Here is a 25,971-nt window from a genome sequence, read left to right on the forward strand (position 1 = left end):
AAATGTATGCATCAGTTTTATCTTGTATACAAATTTATGTTCTGATTATTGCCGAATTTTAAATTCCATACGTCATAATTTTATAATATTTATATCACTTCAAACCTGTTATAAATCTTTAAATATCACGCACTTTAAATGTGTCGGAATGGGAAATTTTGTATTTGATTTTTTAAATGTCCCTTTCTCAATAGCAACACTGCGCGATGAAAACAAACACGAAATTTGATACCAAAAATAGGCAATAATAAAATATAACTAAACGCAAGACGATAAACTGAAGCAAACAGAAAACAAATAATGTAAAATAAAGGAATCTCCTGCATTTTCACAGCATCTTAACTCTAATTGGAAAACTATAAATTTCAATTATTTTACTAGAATTGACTTAGAAAGAAATGTTTATATAGTGAATTTGTATGTACATATATTATTTATGAATGGAAAATTGTGATTTTTAGACAGGTTGAAGAAAACGCATAAGTTCATGTATTTCTTAAATCGAATGCATCAAAAGCGAAAAATTACCAATAAGAATTTGAATTTTTCACCGACTTTTGTTATCATTATAAAGTGAAGGTTTACAAATTTACTATCAGAGTTAAATTTGTGTCTTTATAAACACTATTACGTGCTGAAGACTATTTAATATAAAATGTCACACTAAAAGCGAAAACTTTCGTTGTAAACAAAGCTAAATTGCATACACGAAAAATCTCCAATGGGAGCCCCAAACACTAAGTAATAAAAAAGAAACTATTACCATTAACTCGCCGATTTTGTGTTACTTATATAAATTTCTCAGCTCTCAGCGAATTGTTGTTCCAACGCGCTCTCCTATAATGCCCCCTTTGCGCCAAAAAGTGGTGTTTTGCGTTCTCTGACATTTGGAGCTGTCATATTGACAGTCGTGTGCGGTAGGTGATTGCTTGTGCATTTGTGAAACGCTTCTTGCCATCATCATTTTCAAAGTTATTTTGTGCTATCTATTGTGTATTGTGGCTTAAAAATGTTGCTGGCATACAAATTATAAATTATTTTAACACAATTGCGTTTTTTACGAAGTTTTTAAACGAAAAGGCACATCAACTACCTATTTGATGCTCACTACAATGCCACTTGAAAAGCAATAAAATTGAAAGAAAAAAAAAATGATGTTTTAGTGGGAGGTAACTTGAACAAAGCACACATAGATACAAAGTGAAAGTGTTTATTTTTGCGTGTACAAAATATCTGTGAATTTAAAAGAATTGCAACTAATGTGTAACTAAGAACAAAGCTTTTATTTTTGTGCAAAACCACCGTCCAGTGAATATTTAGTCTTCCTGCCTTCTTATTTTGTTATAATCTGTGAATTGTGCAAAAAAATTGCAGTTACTGCTGACCCCTCCCTCTTAACGGTACTTAATTTTTCGACCATTAGCCCCATATAGTGTCGAGTGCTTTCGCAGAAATTAAATAAAATAAATCGTTTGCGAATTTTATAGAAATTAAAACCGCAAACTTTCGAAGGGAGAGGATACTCAAAAATTTAATCAAAATGTATCGCATTGGACCGATTAGTCGTAAATCGAATTTTCATTTGCGTGAAAAATGCCTTATTGCTTTGGTGTTAGCTACGCTATGCCTACTCTGTTTCGGTGGTATATTCCTCCTTCCCGATAATTTTGGCGGTGAACGCGTTCTACGTGTTTATAAGCAATTCCAAAAAGCCGGTCCTGAAATGTTCATACCGGCACCACCACTCGCTGCACACGCACCAAAAGACGCAGATCCACATTTTATGGGCGACCGTCAGAAATTACAAGCTAAAATCAAAGAAGAATTAGGTGAAATATTAGATAAGCCAGAACTGCAGCAGCAGCAGCAACAACACCAACAAGACGCTGGTTATGATGGCGAGGAAATGGGCGTAGGCGATGATGGACAACAGCAACAACAAGGTGCCGCACCACCTTTAAATGGGGAAGGACCACCTGAAAGTGTAGCTACCGCCGGAAAAGGACAAAACGGCAACAATGAAGACGCGGCAGCACGCATGGATAACAACAATTTACCAGTGGGAAAAATTGCTAGTTTGACAATCAGCCCCAGCGCAAACGCCGATCCGGATTCAAAAGTGGAAGAGAAGCGTCAGAAAGTTAAAGAGGTAAGTAAGTACATATGTAGGGATTAGAACTTAGGAATGCGTAAACATTTTGACATACATACATATGTACACATGTACATGCATTTAATACAATATTCATATGCTTGAATAGTCGTTATCAGTAATTGCCGCACTTAAGTACTTTGAAGTACTTTGAATGGTCATTCTTAACGCCATTTTACCGATAAGCACCGACCTTGTTGTTGTGTTACTTCGACGAGTATGTGATTTCTGTGATTTCAGCAACAACAAACGCTCATATCTGTTATAATTTTCAAGTGCATCGCCTGTGTCTGTACTGGTGTTTAATCACTTGCAATTGTAATAAATAGTTATAATGATTTTATATTAATAGATAAACGTGTGTACACTCTTCGTTATTTAATTACACGGACTATTTAGAGTAAATTGATTGTAGGATTTTATTGTACATACATATGTATGTTTTTACTTGTGTCAGAAGTTGTAATACGTCCCTTATAACGGTTATGAATCCGTGAAACAAAGCTTAACATGTGAATAAAAGGCCCAAAAATGCTGCTCTAAGCCAGCGCTACGAACATATTGAATAGATCGGGTATTATATCAAATAGTTGCCATATCACCATATCAAAATATTAATAATAACTATCTTTTTACATCACTGTATGCTATAATAAATACACCTGTGAAGGATATTATAACTTCGGAACAATTAAAATTGTTTCTTATTTTTTAAATGAATTTATTCAACACAGGTCTAATTCAGACGCGCTTGCCCTTACTACAATTCTCACCCATATAAACCTACTTCTGTGGAGTATTCGCTGTGTTGCCAAGTGATCAGTCGCCAAGCGGTAGGAGACCGAACGTCTTATTTACACACTACTGACCCACTTCATGTGCTGTGTCAGCAAACAAGCAAACACATATTCAGCATTGTTGTTTTGCAGTTTTACATCAGAAGACGATTATTTTTTTTGGTATATTTTTTTTTGCTAGTTTTTGTTCTCCTCAGCGTTATTTATGTAAATGTATATAGCATAGACCTATGCGTAAAATTTAATGACGCACACATTAAAAATCTCATTCTTTTTTTAGTGAGAGTAGCAGAGGAAGCATATGTTTGCTGAATCTTCCGCAGCTCGTAGCGGCATGCTATTAAATGATTGTCTCAAGCGTTCACGTTGTGGAACCTGAAATACACCATATCTGATTAGCGCTGTTAATTTATTCGTTTTTTTCGTTCTTCGCCACTATGGCTTTGAGTTTTTTGCGTGCTTTCAACTTTCAATTTCTTTGTGTTGAAGTGTTCTCTCAGGCGTTCAAACAACTTTTTTTTTTGTGTGGCGAACTTTTGTGTGGATAGACATAATATATTACTTTGACTTATGCTTCTAGGCGATTTCGTTGTTTGTTTATTGTTTTTGTTTTTTAGAGTTGTAACAATAACAACTCACTGTAAATTGACCTACACCTGATAAGTTCTTATTACGTCCGTTAATATATTTACTTTTAATTTTATTATTAGTAATATTATGCACAAACATATATGTATATGTACGTATATAGTTATGCATATATAAATATTTATTTATTTGCGTTTCTTTTCTTAACTTTTTCATTGCTTTCACAAATGTTTTTTTTATTTATTTTTGTTTGCGCCGGCAAATAACCTTGTTTCCGTTCGATCTCTCGTTTTCGCTGTTTCTCTAAAGCTCTTTCCAACGAAATCGAGCTAAATAACCTACAGAAAATAAAAATAAACAAAGTAAAGCGGAATAAAAAGATTTCGCCAAGATTTCGAAATTGTATCTCGACATTAGTTACACTCTCACAACACAACGCGTGTATATTTTTAAAGCGCAGCCACTTCCTCAATTTCTTTATTTTCGTTTCTGTTTTAATTTGTATATACACATGTATGTGTATGTGTGCATTTTGTTTCATTTTATTATGCAAGCAATTTCGTATTTTATATCACAACATTTTTATTGAAAACGATTCCAAATTAAGACCATAAATTTGCCATACCCTGTTGAGTGGAATTTACCGCTGGCACGAATATGCTTCAAACTTAGTTGAAATTTGTTTAAATGGTCCATTTATTTATAAATTTCATTTATCTTTAATTTTTATACTCTCGCAACAAAGTTGCTAAGGAGAGTATTATAGTTTTGTTCACACAACGGTTGTTTGTAAGTCCTAAAACTAAAAGAGTCAGATATAGGGTTATATATACCAAAGTGATCAGGGTGACGAGTAGAGTTGAAATCCGGATGTCTGTCTGTCCGTCCGTCCGTCCGTGCAAGCTGTAACTTGAGTAAAAATTGAGATATCATGATGAAACTTGGTACACGTATTTCTTGGCTCTATAAGAAGGTTAAGTTCGAAGATGGGCAAAATCGGCCCACTGCCACGCCCACAAAATGGCGGAAACCGAAAACCTATGAAATGTCATAACTAAGCCATAAATAAAGATATTAAAGTGAAATTTGGCACAAAGGATCGCATTAGGGAGGGGCATATTTGGACCTAATTTTTTTGGAAAAGTGGGCTTGGCCCCTATTAAGTTTTTTGTACATATCTAGAAAACTACTATAGCTATGTCAACCAAACTCTATAGAATCGTTTCCTTCAGGCATTTCCATATACAGTTCAAAAATCAAAGAAATCGGATAATAACCACGCCCACCTCCCATACAAAGGTTATGTTGAAAATCACTAAAAGTGCGTTAACCGACTAACAAAAACGTTAGAAACACTAAATTTTACGGAAGAAATGGCAGAAGGAAGCTACACCCAGGCTTTTTTTTAAAAATGGAAAATGAACGTGGCGTCGCCCATTTATGGACCAAAAACCATATCTCAGGAATTACTCGACCGATTTCAATGAAATTCGGTATATAATATTTTCTTAACACTCTGATGACATGTACGAAATATGGATGAAATCGGTTCACAACCACGCCTTCTTCCAATATAACGCTATTTTGAATTCCATCTGATGCCTTCTCTGTATAATACATACATACATTAGGAACCAATGATGATAGCGGAATAAAACTTTACATAAATACGGTATTTGAGCTGAGGTATTTGGTTGAGCTTGTGGAAAAATTGTCGTGATCGGAAGAACTCAGTGCCTAACCTAACCTAACCTAATTTTTCACCGAAAATATCGGTAAATCTCTCAGAATTTAATTCTAAATAATTTTACAGCAAAATAAAAAAAATATGTAAATGACGGATAATGAAATTTCGATTATCACTTTATCATGTGAGAGTATGATGCGGTGACATCCGAACTTAGCCCTTCCTTACTTGTTCATTCTAGTATTGGGATTAATTTTCTTTTACTTTTTCATACATTATTTGCGATTAGAATTTTTTTTTAGTTTTAGTTTATGCGGAACCCCATGGTTAAATCTCCAAAATAATAGCCCCTGGCCGGATAAATTTTCGGTGATTTCCGGTACTGTGAAACCGACTATCGTGGGAGTCGAGAAAACATATCTTCTTCTTCCCTTAGCAATGTTTTTTTCTTATGAACAAAATGTGGTTAACAAGAATTTCTCTCAAAATTTGAGCAATCTTATCTATCAAATCGCTTTTTAGTCGTTTCCTTGTAAATTCACCTCTTAATCGTATCCATATGTATATTTTGGGTAGTCAAAAAAGTCTTTTCGTTTTTCTAATCAAACTACCCAATATTTTCACCAGATTAAACCTTACCACCTGACTTGAAGAAACAAATTTTATTTGTGTTATATATTTTAATATCCATTCGAAATAATAGTTGTCCTGATATTTTTTTAAATCTAATTTATAAGCTTTATGGTAAATCGCTTTGGCTCTTATCTCAATAACATCGTCGAAAGCTTCTATATATTGCACTCGAAAGCGCTGAGAATGCCGCCTTAATATAGATATCCAAATATATATATGTATGCATGTCTGTATGTTTATATTGTGTATACTTGACATTTTGTAATTTTAAACCAACTAAAGACCCCTCTTATTGATTGTCCACAATTAATCTAGTTATTTGTCCACTGAACATCGTAAAGTAAAGTGAAGTACTAAAACTTTTTATCAGAAATGCAAAGAAAATTTCAGAATTTCTTTGTCCATTGCACATTTGAAAACTATTACATACTGACAAATACAAATTGCGTGCTTTTAAGCGTCTTTTTAGTATCTTGTTGCTGCTTTCCCGTTAAAATGTTTGTTTTTGTTTCGCTATTGCTTTTACACTTGGTTCAGAAACACGTTTTTATTAATTTTTTTGCATGCTTAAATACTTTCACATTCATTTTGCGTTTAATATCCATATACTTGTACATAAAGGGTGCTTTTTTTAGTTGGTAAGATAATATTTTAAATAAAATGCAGAAAAATTATTATGGGGCTAAGATGTTGGTCGTATTACCACACAAACACAGTACAGCATTTATTCTTGGAAAAAACAATTATAACAAAAATCGTGCACTTGTTCATTTATGTATGTATATATGTATGTAAATCTGTCTTTCGATCGAATCTTTGCATCATTTCTTCCGGCAAAATTGACTTAATCCGCCAATGAGCCGAATGCTCGTTTCCAACTGGTTGTTGTTGTAATGGCAGAAAATATTTTTTAAGTAATTTCCAGGTATGATACCGGGTTAACAGGATAAAACTCCGAGTGCGTTCCGGTTTCTTAGACTTGAATGACGTGGAAACGGTTTGGTCTTACTAATTCAGCGGAGGCTCTCATTTATCAGCGCTTAACAAAAAGTACAGACAGTAGCTTATAAAGTCTTCAAGATTTTTCACTTCCAAATTTCGAATTTATGTAACCGTTAAGTCTGAAAATTTCCTTATCCTGCTGTGTTCCGTATGTTTGCTACACAAAATGCATGTTTTCGATATAAATTTTCACGATTTTTGATTATTTTTGCGTTATAAGTTTTTTACGGCAATTTACCAAAGTACAGGATACATAATGGCTGATTCACACACAACTTTCGCTTCGCTTTGCTTCAACAACATTCGTCATTTTTATCAGAAAGAAGCTCGGCAAGCAAAGCGTTCATTTTGACATACCGTTTGTCTCTTCGCTTCGTTGTTAAGGTATGAATTGTCAAGGAAAGCACGGTAAGTTGTATGTGAATCAGCCATAAATGTCAAATCCAAGCGTTTACCTTGACAGTTATCCAACTAGAAAATCACATACGTCTATAAACACCCTTTATAACAGATTTATAACTTACAAATATATAATATAATAATTTCCCTCTCATAAACCATATTTTATACACGTCTATTTGTTTATGAAAGTTAATATACATACATACATACCCATTTGCTTGGAGGAAACTTGTCTAGCTGTCGTCGCATAGTGTAATATCGCTGGTCGTATTATGCAGTTTTTACGACATCACAATTATGACAAGGTATATACACAGTGTCTAAGCAGTCTACACGTGTTGTCATTAACATTTTCTTGGCTTGTTGATGCCAAGTGACAAATGTTTGTGCGGCACTGAGATAAGACTTTCGCAGCCATAATTGCTATGGCCGATGAGTTTTTTAGATGAGTAATTTTAAATTTTAAAACTAATAACAAAATTTAGTTCTCAATTTCTTGGTTAGTGCGTTCTTCCTCTCGAAAAACTTGAGCTGCCAAAAATTCTTCCCAATATCGTGGAAACTCTATATACACCAGACTTTTAAAAACTATTTTTTTAATAATAACTGAAATCTTTATCTAAGTATTCAACATATTCTACAATTTATCGTTTGCTTAAAAAAAAAACAATTTTTTCTGTTCTAAACTCAGTTTTTTATTTCAATATCATTACCCCCCTCCAATATAAGTTATAGAATTTTGTCATTTCCAACTCAAAACAACTGAAATCACTCACTTATTTACATGCCTGTGTGTTTATTGTTTGTATCAACTATACCTATGTAAATATTTATTTATTTGCCGATCATTGTTGATTTTACGCGATAATTTTTCGCTTGAATTGCATTCAATGTTTCCTCTCCCGGCGTTGGGTTGTTGCCTAGAGCAATGAACTTTTATAAGTTATAAAGTTGCGTTGCATCTAACCACATGCATTTGTACATATTTACATTTAGTTATATTATCTATGTGCCCACACGTTATATGTGTAGTAATGAGTGTGTTTAAAATCACTTTTCATGTAAAAAAATCGAAATTAATTTTCACTGGAAGCAATCGGAAACCTTTTGGGCAATTATTGTTGATTGCAATATTTCCACTTGATGCGAGGATGTTTTTTACATTAAATCAAATTTCTCATTAAAAGCAACTATTAGTAAGAATTTTTATTTAATACCCGCAAATAAAAACAAAAATCTTAATGAGCGTAATAAAACTCAACAGTTGTAAGATTGGAGAGTTTGATAATACTTGTAGAGTCTTGTGGAGAAAATTCAAGTTTAACTAGATAATAAACATATGTTACATGAGCAAAAAATAGTAAGACCTTGTTCATAATATTAAAATTCTTAATTTATTCTTCAAAATCTATGTCGTGCCCCTCAAAGTAATCCCTCTTGGCCCCAATAAACTTGTGCCAACGTATTTTACAATCCTCTCAGTCGTTAAAATCAATTTCCGACGTAGCCTCGAATGTGTGCGATTCACTTTTAATGTCTTCAATTGACTCAAAACGGTTTCGCTGGAACGGTCGTTTGAGCTTGCTGAATAGCCAGAAGTCACACAGAGCTAAAACAAGCGAATACAGTAGTTGTGGCACGATATTAGTTAAAAATTTGGCGAGAAACTCACGAAGAATTAAGGCAGTATGTGACGGCGCATTGTCGTGGTGTAAAATCCAAGAGTTGTCGGCACATAACTCCGGCCTCTTTTTAATAATAGCTAGGCACAAACGACGCTTAACATTCAAACACTATTCCTTGTTGACAGTTTAGCCGGTCGGAAGGATTTCGTAGTGCACCACACCTCGATAATCGAAGATAATAATCAATATAAACTTGATTTTGAACCTGCTTTGACGTGTTTTTTGCAGTTTCGGCTCACATTTGCCAGGATATTCGGCCGAGTGCTCGTCTGTTTCTGGGTCGTAAGCATAAAACCAAGACTTAACGCCAGTAATAATACGTTTCATGACATGCTGTTAGTCGGAAGGCATTGTTTTTACTGATCTTTCCGATATTTTAGCGATGCCAGTAAGATCTCTGACTGTTAATCACCGATTCCCAAGCACCAATTCCTTTATTTGTTGTATTGATCATCAGTTGATGCACCGACCGGAACAAATGGTAGTCAGACGGTGCAAGCTCTGGAGCTAAACTCCTTCTAGCCCAGAGCTTGAACCTTCTAATCTATTATTATATTATTATCTATATTATGGGTTTCCTCGATAAAAAACAGACCTTTTTCAACAAAGAAATTCTGAAATTTTTGGAAAAAAAAATATTTTAAACTCGGCCATTGCGACACCATTTCCGGTGACCCCTTGGAAAAAAGAATTGTATCTTCATGAAGATCGGTTGAGTTGTCCCTTAAAAATTTTGTCAACCGACTTCAAATATGTACATATATAGTTTCGTGAAAAATGCGTTTAAAGACGGCACACTTAGCCCAGTTAGTTTCAAGCTAGTTTCAAGCGCACAAGTACTCAAGGCTGTATCTCCGAAACTCTTACTCGAATCAATTAATTTAGGACAATATTCTAGAGGTGCTGTAGAATTTAATAAGACAAAAACCCCATACGGTATGTGAGGCAAAACTTCCCAGCCGCAGTTTTTCAAATAGTTTTTAAACCGTCTTGCAATATGCGAACAAACATATCGCCTCGTGTCTAGTCGCGAATTCCGGCAGTTTTTCGGCAATCGCTCGCTTTAGTTTGATGAGTTGTTGCCTGTAGCGTTTTTCATTTATGATTCTACCCAGTTTTAGAAGCTCATAATATAGCACGCTCTTCTGATCCCACTAAATACATGCATAGCATACACCTTGAGTATCGAGTAATGTTTCCAGTTCCTCAATTTTTTGGTCACCCAGAACGTTCTTCGTCTTCGAAGCCAAAATCAACACCTTTAATTCGTGGGAACCACTTTTGGATCGTTCGTTCAGCTAGCGGCTGAACACCATAAACCTCTACTGAAATACGATTTTCTTCATATTAAAATAAAGAATAAGAAGTTTTCTTTTTTGGCAAACCAATTGACCCAATAAAATTAGTTATTTAAACTTAAAACATCAAAGAATATTTAATATCGTAAAAAAAATCTGTTAAGGTTCACCACTTTCGCCAGCGAAAGCCCTCTTCAGTAGTAGAGCTTTCCCAAGACAATCGTTAATTATGCGTTTTTGTTTATTGGCGCTTGCTTTCCCATCGAATTAATCTGAATTATAAAATATATACATATACAAATGTAGTGATACTATACTTAGAAATACGATAATATACGCTCATCTATCGCTTACGCCCCACAGTTTTTGCACGGAAATGTTCATTTATATGCTTTTACGCGAATTCAGTCACTGAACAAAGTAACTAATGAATAAATTTCCATTCTGAGAAGCTGTGTTGTCACCCACTTTGCTTGCTATTGATTTCAAATGCCAACATAATAAGGCGCCATTGTTTCATACGCAACGCTGCTCTGCTCAGTTGCTCCGCCAACAAATCACTTACTCTCTATCGCAATCTCACTTAGAGCAAACGTTGTAATGAATTCTCATGTTGTGAGTGTCGTCATTGTAGCTGTCAATTTCGTCGGCAAATGTTTGGTAATTCATCTGTATTTCCACACTTCCACAGAATCACACTTATCAATGAAATAATTTCTTATCTCATTCTACGCGTTGTCAGCTCAAACGTTTTTTTGTGGTCAAGTCTCTTTTTTTCTTTTTTTTTTTAAGTCTCTCCTTATTTGATTTAGTAGGTTTCCGTATTTTTTTAATTTTTATGTAGGCCCACACTCTGTTAGTCAGTATGAAGCTCAGCAACAGCACAAGAAAATTTGTGAGTTTCAAAGCTATTTCTTTATCTTCACCCTACTTACAGCAACAAAAACGTACGCAGTTTGCCCTTCAACTTTGCTGCTTCTTTTTATTGTTATTATTTATTACCTTTTTAAATTATTGTTTATTTTAATTAGTTTCTGTGCGCTCTGCATTTTATTTTATATATTTGTATAACTAGTAATAAGTTCACGTGGCTCACAATCATTAATTTAAATAAAAGATAGCATGTTAAGCACAATGGGAACTACATCCAGATAAAATTAATTGATTTTTCTCGTTTTGAAATCGGGGTACATCCGTTGACCCTAACCACTAAATTGCAATAGGTGCAACTCTTCTGATTATATCGATCAATTACTGCTCTACAACAAGAAACATATCTACATATGTATGTACAAGTGTATAGCGTTGCGAAAAGTATAACAGTAAAGCGTATTTTGCGAGGGTTATGAGTTCCAAAAGTGGGTTAATCGATAAAGTATGCGTACTTGGAAAACTTCCTAAATGTATGTACATAAGTATATATACAGTACAATAAATACCTTATTTTTATGTAAAATCGCTCTTAGAGTTAGAGTTCCAAAACTACATCTGATCAAAATTGACCCGGACTGCCAATGTAGTATATACAAATATATTTTCCCGTATTTTAATACAAATGTTACGTAGAAGTTATTTTTGAGATGGCTTCAAGTCCTCGACGCGGATTTTTCACTTTCGAAAACCGAAATAAGTCTCTTCCTTCTTTGCTGGCGTAGACTTCGCTCACGCGGTTATAGTCGATTTAACAACAGCGCGTCAGTCGTTTCGCCTTTTCGCAATTTGGCGTCAATTCGAGTTGCCAAGTGCAGCCAAGTTCTTCTTCATCTGATCTGATCCAACGGAGTAGAGTTTTTCCTCTTCCTCTGTTTCCCCCGGCGGGTACTGCGCCGAATACTTTCAGAGCTGGCGTGTTTTCATCCAATACGGACGACATGTTAGCAACTACATATGTCAATGTCGTCACATCTCATACAACTCATCATTCCATCGACTGCGATATTCGCCGTTGCCACCACGCAAAGGATCATAATCTTCCGCAAACCATTCTCTCGAAAACTCGTAACGTCGACTCATCAGATGTTGTTATCGTCCATGCTTCTGCACCATATAGTAGGTCGGGAATAATGAGCGACTTATAGAGTTTTGTCAAGAGAGGACTTTACTTCTCAATTGCCTACTCAGTCCGAAGTAGCACCTGTTGGCAAGAGTTATGCTGCGTTGAATTTCGGCGCTGACATTGTTGTTGGTGCTAATTCTGATTCTAAGGCTTGGAGAGGCCTTTCCCGATCCTGACGGATCATAGAGCTCTAAAACTACATCTGATCAAAATTGACCCGGACTGACAAAAACTATATTTTCACGTATTTTAACACAAATCTTCATTATCTTTGAGCTAATCCATGCGGGCCTACGCTTAATCCTATTTTTCATGCACTTTTTATCTATGTATAAGTCTTGCTTGATATGACCTTCAGTTCCCCGATGCAGATTTTTCACTTTCGAAAACAGAAAAAAGTCACAGGAGCCAAATCTGGCGAGTACGGACGTTAAGCGATGACTTTATTTCGTGTTTGGTCATCAAGTCAGTTACGATCATGCTAGAATATGTCGCCTCATTATAGTGATGAAAAATTTATGAATTTTCTTCCCAAAATTCCGTCGCTTACGACGATTTGCTTGACGCAGACGGCTCAAAACGGTCAACGGTCGATAAGAACCGTTCGACCCTACGGAACGAATTTCTGGTAAACCACACTACAGTAATCGAAGAAAACGATGAGCCTTGACTTGATTTTAGCCCGGCTTTGCCTTGTTTTTTTTTAATTAATCCAATTTTTGGAGCGCCTTTGGTTAGATTATAGGACACTTTCGATGTTATTTTCATAACCTCTCCCCCCCCTCATCACCAGTAATAATGATGAAAGAGGATTCTCGTTTACGTTGTCAAGTCATTAAGAGAGGTGGATGGCCAACTCGAATTTCGAAGTTTTCCATTTGCAGTTTATATGGGTCAATCCGGGTCAAATTTGATCAGATGGTATATGTACATATGTACATAAGTATCTAAGGTTTAGTAAAAATAAATCCATTATTTTTGCATTAAATTGAAGTTTATATTTATCATAGTTATATAGAATGATCCGACTTAGGTCAAATATGTTTGATAACTTGAACTTTTGAAGGTAATTTTACCTTTACCACTCTCAGAGAAACCCTTATAAGCTAATTTTAAGGCAAATTATTAACCAGTAAAATCTTATACTATACACAGGAAAAAGTATTAATCACTCAGTGCCAGTTTCAGACTTTAAGGTAGATGCTTAAAAACTTTGGTCTTCCTGAGCGTAGTGTAAACCGGAACAGAATCGACGAAACCAAAGTTGTGTGTGATGCCTGGTACCATATCTGAATCATAGACACCATTCACATTTTGAGCCGCTTGGCATGATATAACGCATTTTTTTACTGGACCTTATATACTATTATATAATAGTAGATTGATTGAGCGACAGCAATTAATTTAATCAACGCTCCAATTTATTAATAGCCCCATTGAAATATCAATTAAAATTCAATGAATTCCTAAAATGACAAATGCTTTCCACCAATTCATCATTTAGTCCATCTATATTGCTGTACATATGTAACAGTTATTGCAACAAATTGCCTACACAACGCTCGCCAGCGCCACAGTGATCTCCCACAAAGGCCACCGCAAGCGCCGTTAAGCCATCCCCCGGGGCAAGCTTTTTCGGTGCGACACATTGAACTGCAATTGAATTAATCGGATGATGTTAGTGCCAATTGCGATAAGCAGCTGTTAGCAACCTGTTGCGCTGCGACACCACTTGGCACAATATGTGGCCAATATGCCGTCAAATGTCGCTGAACTTACACTTTCCATCGCGACAAGCTGCCCGGCCGTAAACCAATATGCAGGCCCCTTGCGCCTGGCCACTAGGCGCACTCAATGCTTTGGAAGGGAAATGAACGAAGGTGGGGGGAGAAATGTTTGGCAAAAAGCGCTGACCGTGGTGCTTGGCGCTATAACGGTACCTACGCGAGTGTTTACATATCGTTTCGTTTCTTGTCGTGTGAGGAGGTAGTTGGCGGGCTGTGTGTGTGGCTTGCCGGCCGTTAGTGACCGGCAAATAGTCGCCAATTTGTGTTTTCTTCGTTTTTTTTATTGTTTCGACGCTGTTAATGAAATTTCCGACTAACGACAAAGAAATGAACATAAAAAGTGGCTAAAATTGTTCGGCGTGTAATTGCCGTTGTTTGCGTTGCCACTTTTTGTGCTGTCAAAAAATTACGCGCACTTAGTGTGCTCTGGCTCTTTTAACGTATCATATATGTATGTATGTGTATAAGTATGTATGTGTATATGTATGTATGTGTGTATGTATGTAGCACCGTTACTGGTGGGCAGCGTGGGCGACAGCAATCAAAAAAAGCTATGAAGCGTGTCAATGGCCATTGGCCCCGTTAGCTTTGGCTCCAATTTGCCCAACGAATCGTAAATATAATAATTGTTTTTGCTGTTGTCATCATTTTTAGCATTTAAAATTTAGTGCCGGCCACCGGTTGACCACCACTTATAATTATATTCATATATACATACATATGTATATGCATGTATACAACAATATGTCTGCCTTATTATAATGCAATTTGGTGCCATGAGCGTGTCGTTAGCCGCTTTAGTAGTGGAGCTGTGCGCGGAAATGCTTAGCATAACAAAGTAGCTAAGTAAATGGTAACAAGTGCCGGTCTGGGGTGTCGTAATTGTTCTTTTTTAAGTTTACAGGTGAAAGTTTGCCGATGGTAGGTATATGCTTTAGTGCCGGAGAGCTTTTCTATGTCTCCCTTGAATCGCTTTAAAAAATTTCCATTGAACTTTGAAAATTATAGATCAATCTGAAATTGAGAGCGAAGTTGTTGTCTCATGTATACTCTATAATGACAGGATTTCCGTTATTTACACGGATTACGCCAAGAAAAATAGTAATAGTAGCAGCTAAGACAGTTTTTTAAAAAGAGACACCCATATTTTTTCAACCTTCTTCGCCAAGAAATATATTTACTGTTTGGATTATTTTAAAATGACGTAAGAGCGGCCTATCTTTCTCGGTCTCATACGAGTAGATTCAAGTAGAGCATTCTCTTTTGACATTATAAAGTATTTTAGAAGCAACAGGGAAAGATTTTTTTAACTCCTTTCCTCACCGCTGCAACATGTTGCTACATAGTATAATAGCTTTGTCCAGCTAAAGGTTCGAGATTGATATAGGGTTATGTATATAGGAATGATCTGGATGAAGAGGCTTGTTTAAATTCGGATGTCCGTCCGTCTGTCGGTGCAAGCTGTAATTTGAGATATCCTAATGACACTTGTTTCACGTGTTCCTTCACAAAAATGGCGGACGAGTTCGTCGATGGGTACTTTTTTTGAAAAAATAGTCGTTGCTCTGCCCTCTAATATGTTTACTGTACATATCTCTCAAATCATTCAAGTTACAATGACCAAATTTGCTGTGCACTCCTACGGGCATTGTAAAAATTGCAATCGGAAGATAACCCCGTGGTACCGCCCACTTTTTTGCTCAAATCACATATCTCGGGTCCCAACCGACCGATTTCGACTAAATTTAGTATGTGATATTGTTCTCATATTCCTATATCACAGTGCGAAAATAGGCGAAATTAGACTACAACCACGCCTACTTCTTCGTTAATTGATAAAACGGGATAAAATTTCGTACTAATAATTCCATCTTATGACCAAAAATTGATCAAATCCAACTAAAACTGTTCAAGCTTCTAGGTACCGAATATGTGGACCCCACTATCTAAAGTAGTTGTTGACCGATAATAGCGGTGAATGTACGGGATAAGCAATTGAAATTCAGAGAGAATCCTTCCCCGACAATAGTAACTCTTCGTATCAAAAATAAATTGAAGCGGGTCACTACTTCCCTGAGCCCCCATATACCTAATATAAAGCTTTTCGAACTTCCGGGTGTCTTTATACCGCATACATCGGACATTGTTTGAGTTATCTCAAAGAAAATTACAGAGATAAAATTGTACGAAAACTTGACCCAGCGCCCACTAATATCAGAAATTTCGAACGAATTTCGAACAATATGATTGTATGCGAGTTACTTTATGTAACCAAGGGAAAATTTTTAGTATGTGGCATGTTTATAGTTATAGATAAAACCCCAACTCCCATATACTACGAATAATGATTTCGTTTCTTTTTACCTCATGCTGAATATGTCTGGTATAATGCTCTGTTTTCGAAAATCAAGAATTGGTTTGATTGTTTTCTGTTACTTAAATCATGAATGAATATTATAAAATATACAAATGTACTCGTATGTATCTTTCTCTCCCCACATTTTGAAATTTATTACTATTCATCAAAGTTCTATTTACATATGTACATACATACATATACGTTCTGCCGATCTCATAAAATCCAGCGCACATTTTACCAAATTTCACTTAGACATGCGATGGTGCGTGCCGAAAATTTCGATGGCGTTTGTCAGCGTGTTGTGACATTTGGTTACCACTTTGCGAATTTCACGCTAATACAAAATGCTTAACTTTTATTTAATTTGACGCACGCGGCAACGCTGATGTCAAACCCATAAACGTGGGATCTGTATATTTATAAGTGTTTACATTTCCGTACCCACAGCAGTTGTATAAACACTCTGTGCTTTTATATTTTAATGAAACCAGAATCGAATAAGGTAGCATTATACAGAAAAAGATTGTAGAATTTAAGTAAATATTAAATATATATAATAAATTATATAATTTTTTGAATTCTCTGGCACGTGAATGACTAATAATACACTCAAGGTTAGCATTTGAACTTTGGAATTTGCTTTATAACGGGTGATTTTTTTGAGGTTAGGATTTTCATGCATTAGTATTTGACAGATCACGTGGGATTTCAGACATGGTGTCAAAGAGAAAGATGCTCAGTATGTTTTGACATTTCATCATGAATAGACTTACTAACGAGCAACGCTTGCAAATCATTGAATTTTATTACCAAAATCAGTGTTCGGTTCGAAATGTGTTTTATCGACAAATTTTGTTCAGCGATGAGGCTCATTTCTGGTTGAATGGCTACGTAAATAAGCAAAATTGCCGCATTTGGGGTGAAGAGCAACCAGAAGCCGTTCAAGAACTGCCCATGCATCCCGAAAAATGCACTGTTTGGTGTGGTTTGTACGCTGGTGGAATCATTGGACCGTATTTTTTCAAAGATGCTGTTGGACGCAACGTTACGGTGAATGGCGATCGCTATCGTTCGATGCTAACAAACTTTTTGTTGCCAAAAATGGAAGAACTGAACTTGGTTGACATGTGGTTTCAACAAGATGGCGCTACATGCCACACAGCTCGCGATTCTATGGCCATTTTGAGGGAAAACTTCGGACAACAATTCATCTCAAGAAATGGACCCGTAAGTTGGCCACCAAGATCATGCGATTTAACGCCTTTAGACTATTTTTTGTGGGGCTACGTCAAGTCTAAAGTCTACAGAAATAAGCCAGCAACTATTCCAGCTTTGGAAGACAACATTTCCGAAGAAATTCGGGCTATTCCGGCCGAAATGCTCGAAAAAGTTGCCCAAAATTGGACTTTCCGAATGGACCACCTAAGACGCAGCCGCGGTCAACATTTAAATGAAATTATCTTCAAAAAGTAAATGTCATGAACCAATCTAACGTTTCAAATAAAGAACCGATGAGATTTTGCAAATTTTATGCGTTTTTTTTTTAAAAAAAGTTATCAAGCTCTTAAAAAATCACCCTTTAGATAAAATTTTAATAATTTTTAATTTTTTTTTTTAAATTTACGCTGAGAACGTGTATTTTTCTTTCAAAACCAGCTGGATGACTGGATAATGAAATATAATTGACATAAATAGTTACAGTCTATTTTGAAGACATTAGTAATGAAAGCACATATAAGAAACATAACATGAAAAACATTTATACTTCTGTGCTTAGAATAAAGAATGAAGAATATTAGAGGACACTATAGGATTTTTCTCAAGATAGTGGAACCGACAGAACACTTGACATCTTAGGATGTTCTTCAGAGGTATAAAATTGATAGACTGCGTTCAGACGAGGATTTATTATCGCGCATTATCGGAAAATTCGGTGTCACTCATTGCGTTCACATGAATGACTCGAGCCTGCATTTTCTTTCATATCCACTTCCCAAATTCTTGTAGCTTCATATACGCGGTGCTCCAAAATATATTTTATTAGAACATATTTATCTTTATTCACCCTTTTCTAAAACATTTCTATTACAATATATATAAATAGTGATCTATTTCGAGTTTCCTTTCTTTTTTTAGGAAAATGTATTCAAATTTAATGTTGAATGTTTGTTATCATTCGAAAAAACATTATTTGGGTTTTATTTTTTGATGATTATCTCTTTCAAATGTTGGCCACGACCATGCTAAGATGGTCCATCCATTGAGTCCAATTTTCGATGACTCGTTCGCGCATTTTGTTTTGCTCTAAGGGCCGAATCAAAGCGGGATTTTCCGCTTAGACTTTAGACTTTACACATCACACAATCGACCGCCCCAAAACGTGAAATTTTCTGTTCACCGAAGTGTTCTCTCAATGAATCCATTGAATGATGTGATGTGTGGGTAGTCGCGCCGTCTTATTGATACCAAATGTGGCTGAAATCACGACCTTCATGACGCGATAACGGTCGCCACTGACGGTTACTTTCTTTCCGGCATCATTTTTGAAGAAATATTGACCGATTGCCGGCCCACAGACCACACCAAATCGTTGTTGTTTCCGGATAATATGCCAGGTCTTGAAGCTCTTCAGGTTGCTCTTCGTCCCAAATGCGTCAATTTCGCTTGTTTATATACTCATTGAACCAGATATGGGCTTCATCGTTGAACAAAATTTGGCTCGAAAATCGCGAATCTTCTTGGAACTTTTCAATCAGAGCTCATAGAGCGAAATGATGTCGGAAGGTCGAGCGGCTTCAGTTCCTTCATAAGCTGTATTTTGTACGCTTTTAATTTAACATATCGATGTAAAATACAGCAAGTTGTTCCATGCGTCAGTCCGAGTTGCTGCTAACGGCGCCGAATCGATTCTCCACGGTCTTCGTGCACACTCTCAGCCACGGCTGCTATATTTTCTTCACTGCGTGCTGGACGTGATCTATTATAATTTTAATATAATAAATAACTGTTTTATTTAATTTGAAATGAAAGTTCCACTAAAAATACACCCTTTATTGTGAAAACCATTGCGCACAAAATATGATTTTCCGAAATGTGCAACCATTTCACCAGCTGCCATTGCAAAACACCGCGACGAACACAATCAAACGTCGGAGAATTTCGTCGCTGTGATAAAAATAAACTATTTCCATGGAAAACAAAAGCAATAAATAATGAAAAATGCGCAAGAAAATGTGTAATTATGAATAAACTTATACAGACCGCATTCCATTAAGCGCTTCAATTGGCCAGCAGCCGCAATGCGAAAATACCGCCGAGGTTTCGCAACTCGCACGCCTCGCCGCCGCGTCAAAATTGCGGATGCTGCCGCCACTGCAGCGTTGCATTGCCGCGAATCTCATTAATGAGTTATACGACTAATTCGCATTGTTGCTTTCGCAAATTACGCTTATCATGCAATTGTTGTAGTCATCTGTTCAGCTGTTGGTTTTGCTTGCTTTCCTTTGTTTTTATAATTTTTTTCACGTGTTATTGCCACAACAACGAACAACAGTAATTGTAGTACAGTGCAATTAAAACAGTGCGAGCGCAAAAGTGAAAATGCAATTTAAGTTTTGTCGCAGCGGTGAGAACGCATATACTTGTATACATATATATATATGTATGTATATATGCGTCTCCCTTCTAGTCGTTTCAAAATACTTCGCTTGCACTGAAAAGCTCTCTAAATTATTACTTACTTTGTTTGGCTTTGCCTTTGTCACCGCATTCACACGCTTTTGTTGCATTTTCACGTGGCGTATTTTTTATCTTTATACCCTGAACAGGGTAATATTGGGTAGTCGAAAAAGTCTTTTCGTATTTTGTCATAGATGTCGTTGTAGTCGTATATCTTCAGTGCTACCAATCATAATGTGTCATGTTCAAAAATGAGTGAAAGTAATGAAGAAATTCGCAATATTTTGAAATTTTTTTATAAAAAAAAAGAAGAATGCCACGAAAGCTGCCAATAAAATTTGTGAAGTTTACGGAGACGATGCTGTATCAGTTCGTGTAGCACAACAATGGTTCGCTCGCTTCCGTTCTGGAAATTTCGATGTGAAAGATGCACCTCGCTCTGGTCGACCTATCGTTGAAAAAGTCGATGAAATTATAGAAAATATTGACCAGGACCGTCACATAAGCAGCCATGACATCGCTAAGGAACTTAACATTCATCATCAAACGGTTTTGAACCATTTAAAAAAGGCTGGCTACAAAAAGAAGCTCGATGTTTGGGTACCACATGAATTGTCTGTGAAAAATTTAATGGACCGAATTAACATCTGCGATTCTTTGCTGAAACGAAATGAAATCGAACCATTTCTGAAGCGAATGGTAATAGGAGACGAAAAGTGAATCAAATACGACAATAATGTGCGAAAAAGATCATGGTCCAAGCGTGGTGAAGCTCAACAAATGGTCGCAAAGCCGGGATTGACGCCTTGAAAGGTTAATCTTTAGTGCTTGGTAGGACTGGAAAGGAATCATCCACTATGAGATGCTCCAGCCTGGTCGAACAATTGATTCTACATTTTACTATTAACAACTTATAAAATTGAAGCAAGCAATCGAAAAAAACGGCCAGAACTGATGAACAAAAAAGGCTTCGTCTACCATCAGAACAACGCTGGACCACACACATCTTTGATGACTCTGTAAAAACTGGGAGAGCTTGGCTGGGAAGTTTTGATGCATTCACCACATAGCCCTGACCTTACACCATCGTTTCGGTCAATGCAGAACTCCCTTAATGTAGTAAAGTTGGCTTCAAGAGAAGCCTGTGAAAATTACTGATCGCAGTTTTCCGCCGAGAAACCAGAAAAGTTTTACACTGTTAGAATAATGTCTCTACCGAAAAAATTGCAAAAAGTGGTAGGCCAAAATACATATCTAGTTCATTGAAGTTCATTATAAATTTAAAAAAAATTAAGTTGAAGTTTGATTAAAAATACGAAAAGACTTTTTCGACTACCCTATATGCATATAGCTGGCATAGAAACTGAATGTCTTGTATGGACAAATTTTTATAAGACGGGATTTTTTCAAGAAACTTAACATTGTATTGTTTCATTGTTTCATATCGGCGCACTATAGCATGTAGCTATCATACAAGTACAAACTAACCAAGATCAAAATCAAGGTAAAAATATTTTTTCACCCTTTTATTTTATAAAAAATGCACCTGTTTAGGGTATTATAATTCCGGTGCAACCAACATCGTTACTTTTTAATTCTCTTGTAGTTTTTGTTGTCGGTTCGAACGCAAGCAAAATGAAAATTGGGCCAACTACATGCATACACCACCGCAGCTGTCTGTATATTTACTTATTTATTTCTTCTCATGCGCAAAGAAAAAGTAAAACATGAAATTCAGTTTAACGAAATGAAATGTAATTAAAATCTTCGGTCTCTCAACTGCAGTGGATTTTGCTAATTTTACTGTCGCATAATGAAATAATGAGTGAACCGGTTGCCACCCATCATACCTACTATACACTTATAAATAAGTATATATGTATATATATTATTAGCTTTTTTCATTACATTGATAGCCGCGCTTTGTAGACAACTGTTGCTTTTGTTGAGAGACTGTGTTGCGTTGAGTGTTTGCCTGTCACGCATTAGAATGTCATGAATGCAACGCTGACTGGCGATAAGTTGCTGACTCAAACTGATTTATTTTGCATTGAAATATGAGTGTAAGTTATCAATTGTACACCATCTCATATTTTATAAATTAAATATATATTTTTAGATCATTCAATGCTGAATTAGACCAGGTTATGGTGTAGTCAATAAACTAAGTCTACTTTATTTCTTTAAAAAACCTTCCATATTGATAATATTTATATGGAGATGGAGTTAAAGGCGCGATTTCATCTATTTTTACACCAAACAACTTTGTGTTCAAATATCATGTTCAGTCAATTTAAATATCTCTCATATTAACGTAAATATAAAACTTAATATCTGAAAACGACGTCGTGTTCATAAACCCACGCCTCGCCACCAGTAATGATGTGTTTGCTGAATGTAAGGTTCTAAGCTACGTTGTCAAACGTCGCTTTTGATACCCAAACTCGACATCGTTTTGTAGGAGCAGTTTCAGCTATTCAGGTACGTGTCTAGCAATTCTTACCTAGAATTATATGCAATGTAAAGAAGGCTTATCCTACTGTAATTGACGCAAAATGTGGGGGTCTCTCTTTATGTAAATATGGCAAAACACACATAAATTCCAATCGTTGGGCATGCTTTCGTCCGACCATATTCTACAAAGAAGTTGATGCATACTCATTATTAGTACTTTGCCGCCGTATTTAAATGGCTTGACCGGTAAAACATCGCTCCCCAAAGCTTCGTTGTTCTTCAGACGGGTAATTGCTATTCGAACCTCTTCATGCTCGAACATTGGAACATCCGCGCCATCGGATTCGATTGGGGAGTGCGAGTCAAGCAGAAAATCATTCTGTTGTCTGTCGTGATTGCAGCTTCTCGACGTCGAACTTTCTTTATGCGGGTGCGTATCTCCGGTGCAACAACATAGCGGTCGGAGTCAATGCTAGGATCTTGGAGCGTACACACGTCAAAACACTGGAGACGTGTCTTCCGTCTATTACAACATGATCGATCTGGTTGATGGAGATACGGAGACTGTCAGGTAGCTTGATGAGTTTTCCTATTATGGAATCTAGTACTACAGATAATCATATTTCGGGCCCCGGCGAAGTCGACTTCGACGTCGTGGCCGCGAAGCTCTCGTAGGTGTGTTCCAAGCGCTCATAGAAGACATCTTTAGTCACAAAGTCCTTCTCTTTCGTCGGGGAGTGGGCGGAAATCGGCGATGTGTTAAAGTACTTCGCTTCGTTCTGCGGATTACGGCTAAACGTTCAACCACCGGAGTGAATGCCAGGACTTGGAGACGGATCCTCTCTTCCACCACGAATCCCACACCAAACTTGCGCTCCTTTATATGGCCACTGACGTAAATGCCATAAGGACCCACTCGTCTCAGTTCTTGCCTCGTCCATCGCATTTCTTGGACGGCGGTGACGCCAGCCTTTATTTTCATGCAGGGACACCTTTCCAATTAAGGGACCGGAGTTTGCAGGATGTAATCCTTAATATGCTTGCAGTGGTCGTCATCAAAAGAGGGTTCTCTTATCCGAGGTTGTTGTGCCCTTTTCATTGGGGATGTTTTTTATGTGGTAGGTCCCAAATCCAGCGCCCTAGCCTGTGGAGTTATAATTTGCCTTCTAACTTTAGTTCGCCTTCACACGGATGTTCTTAGGCTACCCAGAGGAGACTTGATCTTAGACCCGAAGTCGTGAGCTGCTTCAGCCACATGTAAAAAAAAAAACGTTTCCGGGCACTCCCAAGTGAATTGCGCTCAGAGAACGTTCCTCACATCCATAAACTTCTACACATGGTTCCATAATTACTTCAGAGACAAACCCCACATTCCAAAACCAAATAACCATCATTAATGATTGTTGTTTGATTTTAATTTTTAAATCTCTTATTTGAACCAAACGAGTAATCTTCTTAAATCCTTACATATTTTGTCACTTTCTTCAAGCTAAAACGTAATGTTCTCAAAATTATGAACCATCTCTCAATAATTTAGCTACCGAATTTTTATTAATCTGCCGACAGCTGTAATTTGTAGTAATTGCTTTTGATTTATATGCTCATCATATTTTATTCAGGTTGCCCCAACAACACGGAGAGCACATAAATATAACATACTGCTTTTGTAGCGGTAAATTGTTGTCATAAATTATTTGACAGCAAACAATAATTATCACACATTGCTTTGCTACTTGTCGGTTTATTGCACTGACACTCGTATGAAGTATCCGATTTGGTTTTTTTGTTGTGAAAACTGGAGGTGTCACCTCACATTCATATTTGCTCGCAATTTCACTTCAAGTGCAATTAAGGATTGAAGATTAAATAAATAAACTTAGCCATAAAATCACTTAAACTGTTTTTATTTTTAATGTTTTTTTAATAATTACATTTTATTTTGTTTTAATTGCTTTTTAATATGGAAATAAATACAAATTGATGATAAAACTGAAATCATGGAATAAATATATATTATATGTATAATTATAATTATATGTATGTAAATAAATTATTTTTGTGCCGATTTTAAGATATATTAACTATAAATGTTAGATGTTGGGGGATGGTATTTGGGCACATGATTGTTCTGTCAAATTTCGAGTTTGTATATATCTATGTTATTTCAATTTGTTTATATTTCCTTGTCAATACTAAACTTTTCCATATTTTTTATATTTTCAGGTAAGTCTTCAATACAAAACAATGTGCTGTTATCTTTCAAGTATCTATTACGATGATAAGTTCTATAAATCATTGTAATAAGAAAAGGTAAATATTTCAATGTACTTGTTATATAAAGTATAATTTATTGCCACTACATATTTTTTACACTCTTGCAATACGTTGCTACTTTATATGAAGTATAATTTATTGCTACTACTTATTTTTTACACTCTTGCAATACGTTACTGCAGAGTATAATAGGTTAGTTCACCCAAGGATTGTACGAATCAACTAAAATTAAGATATCTCGAGATCCGCCCGACCGATTTTAATCAACTTTGGTATATGACATTCAATGGATATTCCTATGTTACAAGGTGGAAATGAGTGAAATCGGACCACAGCCATGCCTACTTCTCCTCTAACACAATTTTAAATTTTAATTGAAACTTTAACTTTCCAGTACAGAAATCAAGAATGACTAAATATAACGTGATAAAACTTTGCACGAATAGTGTATTTGAGGTGAGCCACCTATGACTAAAAATTGCGTAAATCGAACCCAAACTGTTCAAGCCTCCAGGTACTGAATATGTGGACCCCGGTACCTATAGTTGACTTTCGATGGAAAATATCGGTCGATGTGAGAGGTATATTATAATTGAAACAGTGGTATGTCTGTGTGTTACAAATATGTTGAATCGGCTCAATATTTCCCTGAGCCTCGATATACCTAATACATATATAGATTTTCGAACTTCCTTTATCGCATATATCGGCCAATCTGTGAGTTATCTTAATAAAATTGAGTGAGCGTATTTTTCTTATAACGGTGGATATTTGTGCTTAGAATGAACAAAATTGACCCCGTGACAAAGTAGACCCCGTGTAACTAACAAGTCTGAAAGTACTTCCCTGGCTTTAATTCTTGCCATTTTGCAAGTGTATGAAATGTGCGGTTACAACCGGACTTAACTCTTACTTACATTATCATTTCTGTCAGTCGACAATTTTCATATCAAATATGTTTGTATGTAACTTCTTAAATCCCCTAATATTGAAGCTATAAGCAATGACATTTTTGGCGCTTTCCTTTTATTGTGTTGTTGGCTACAGAAGCATTGAAAATATTCGCAGTAGTATTTAGGGGATTCTACTTTATCACGATCCCAGGTATTTGTGTGACAC

The 25,971-nt window shown here is 36.1% G+C and overlaps 1 protein-coding gene across 1 annotated transcript; it reads left to right on the forward strand.

Moving 5' to 3' along the window:
* Positions 1-100: 100 nt before the first annotated feature.
* LOC125778055 (mannosyl-oligosaccharide alpha-1,2-mannosidase IA-like) lies at positions 101-24,920 on the forward strand. The gene is made up of 2 exons (XM_049454164.1): positions 101-2,149; positions 24,802-24,920. Exons 1-2 carry the CDS (start codon positions 1,541-1,543, stop codon positions 24,877-24,879), a joined length of 687 nt encoding a protein of 228 aa, XP_049310121.1. The 5' UTR covers positions 101-1,540; the 3' UTR covers positions 24,880-24,920.
* The last annotated feature ends 1,051 nt before the right edge of the window (positions 24,921-25,971 follow it).

The sequence above is a fragment of the Bactrocera dorsalis genome, chromosome 4, assembly GCF_023373825.1.
Source record: "Bactrocera dorsalis isolate Fly_Bdor chromosome 4, ASM2337382v1, whole genome shotgun sequence".
NCBI classification, from domain to species: domain Eukaryota; kingdom Metazoa; phylum Arthropoda; class Insecta; order Diptera; family Tephritidae; genus Bactrocera; species Bactrocera dorsalis.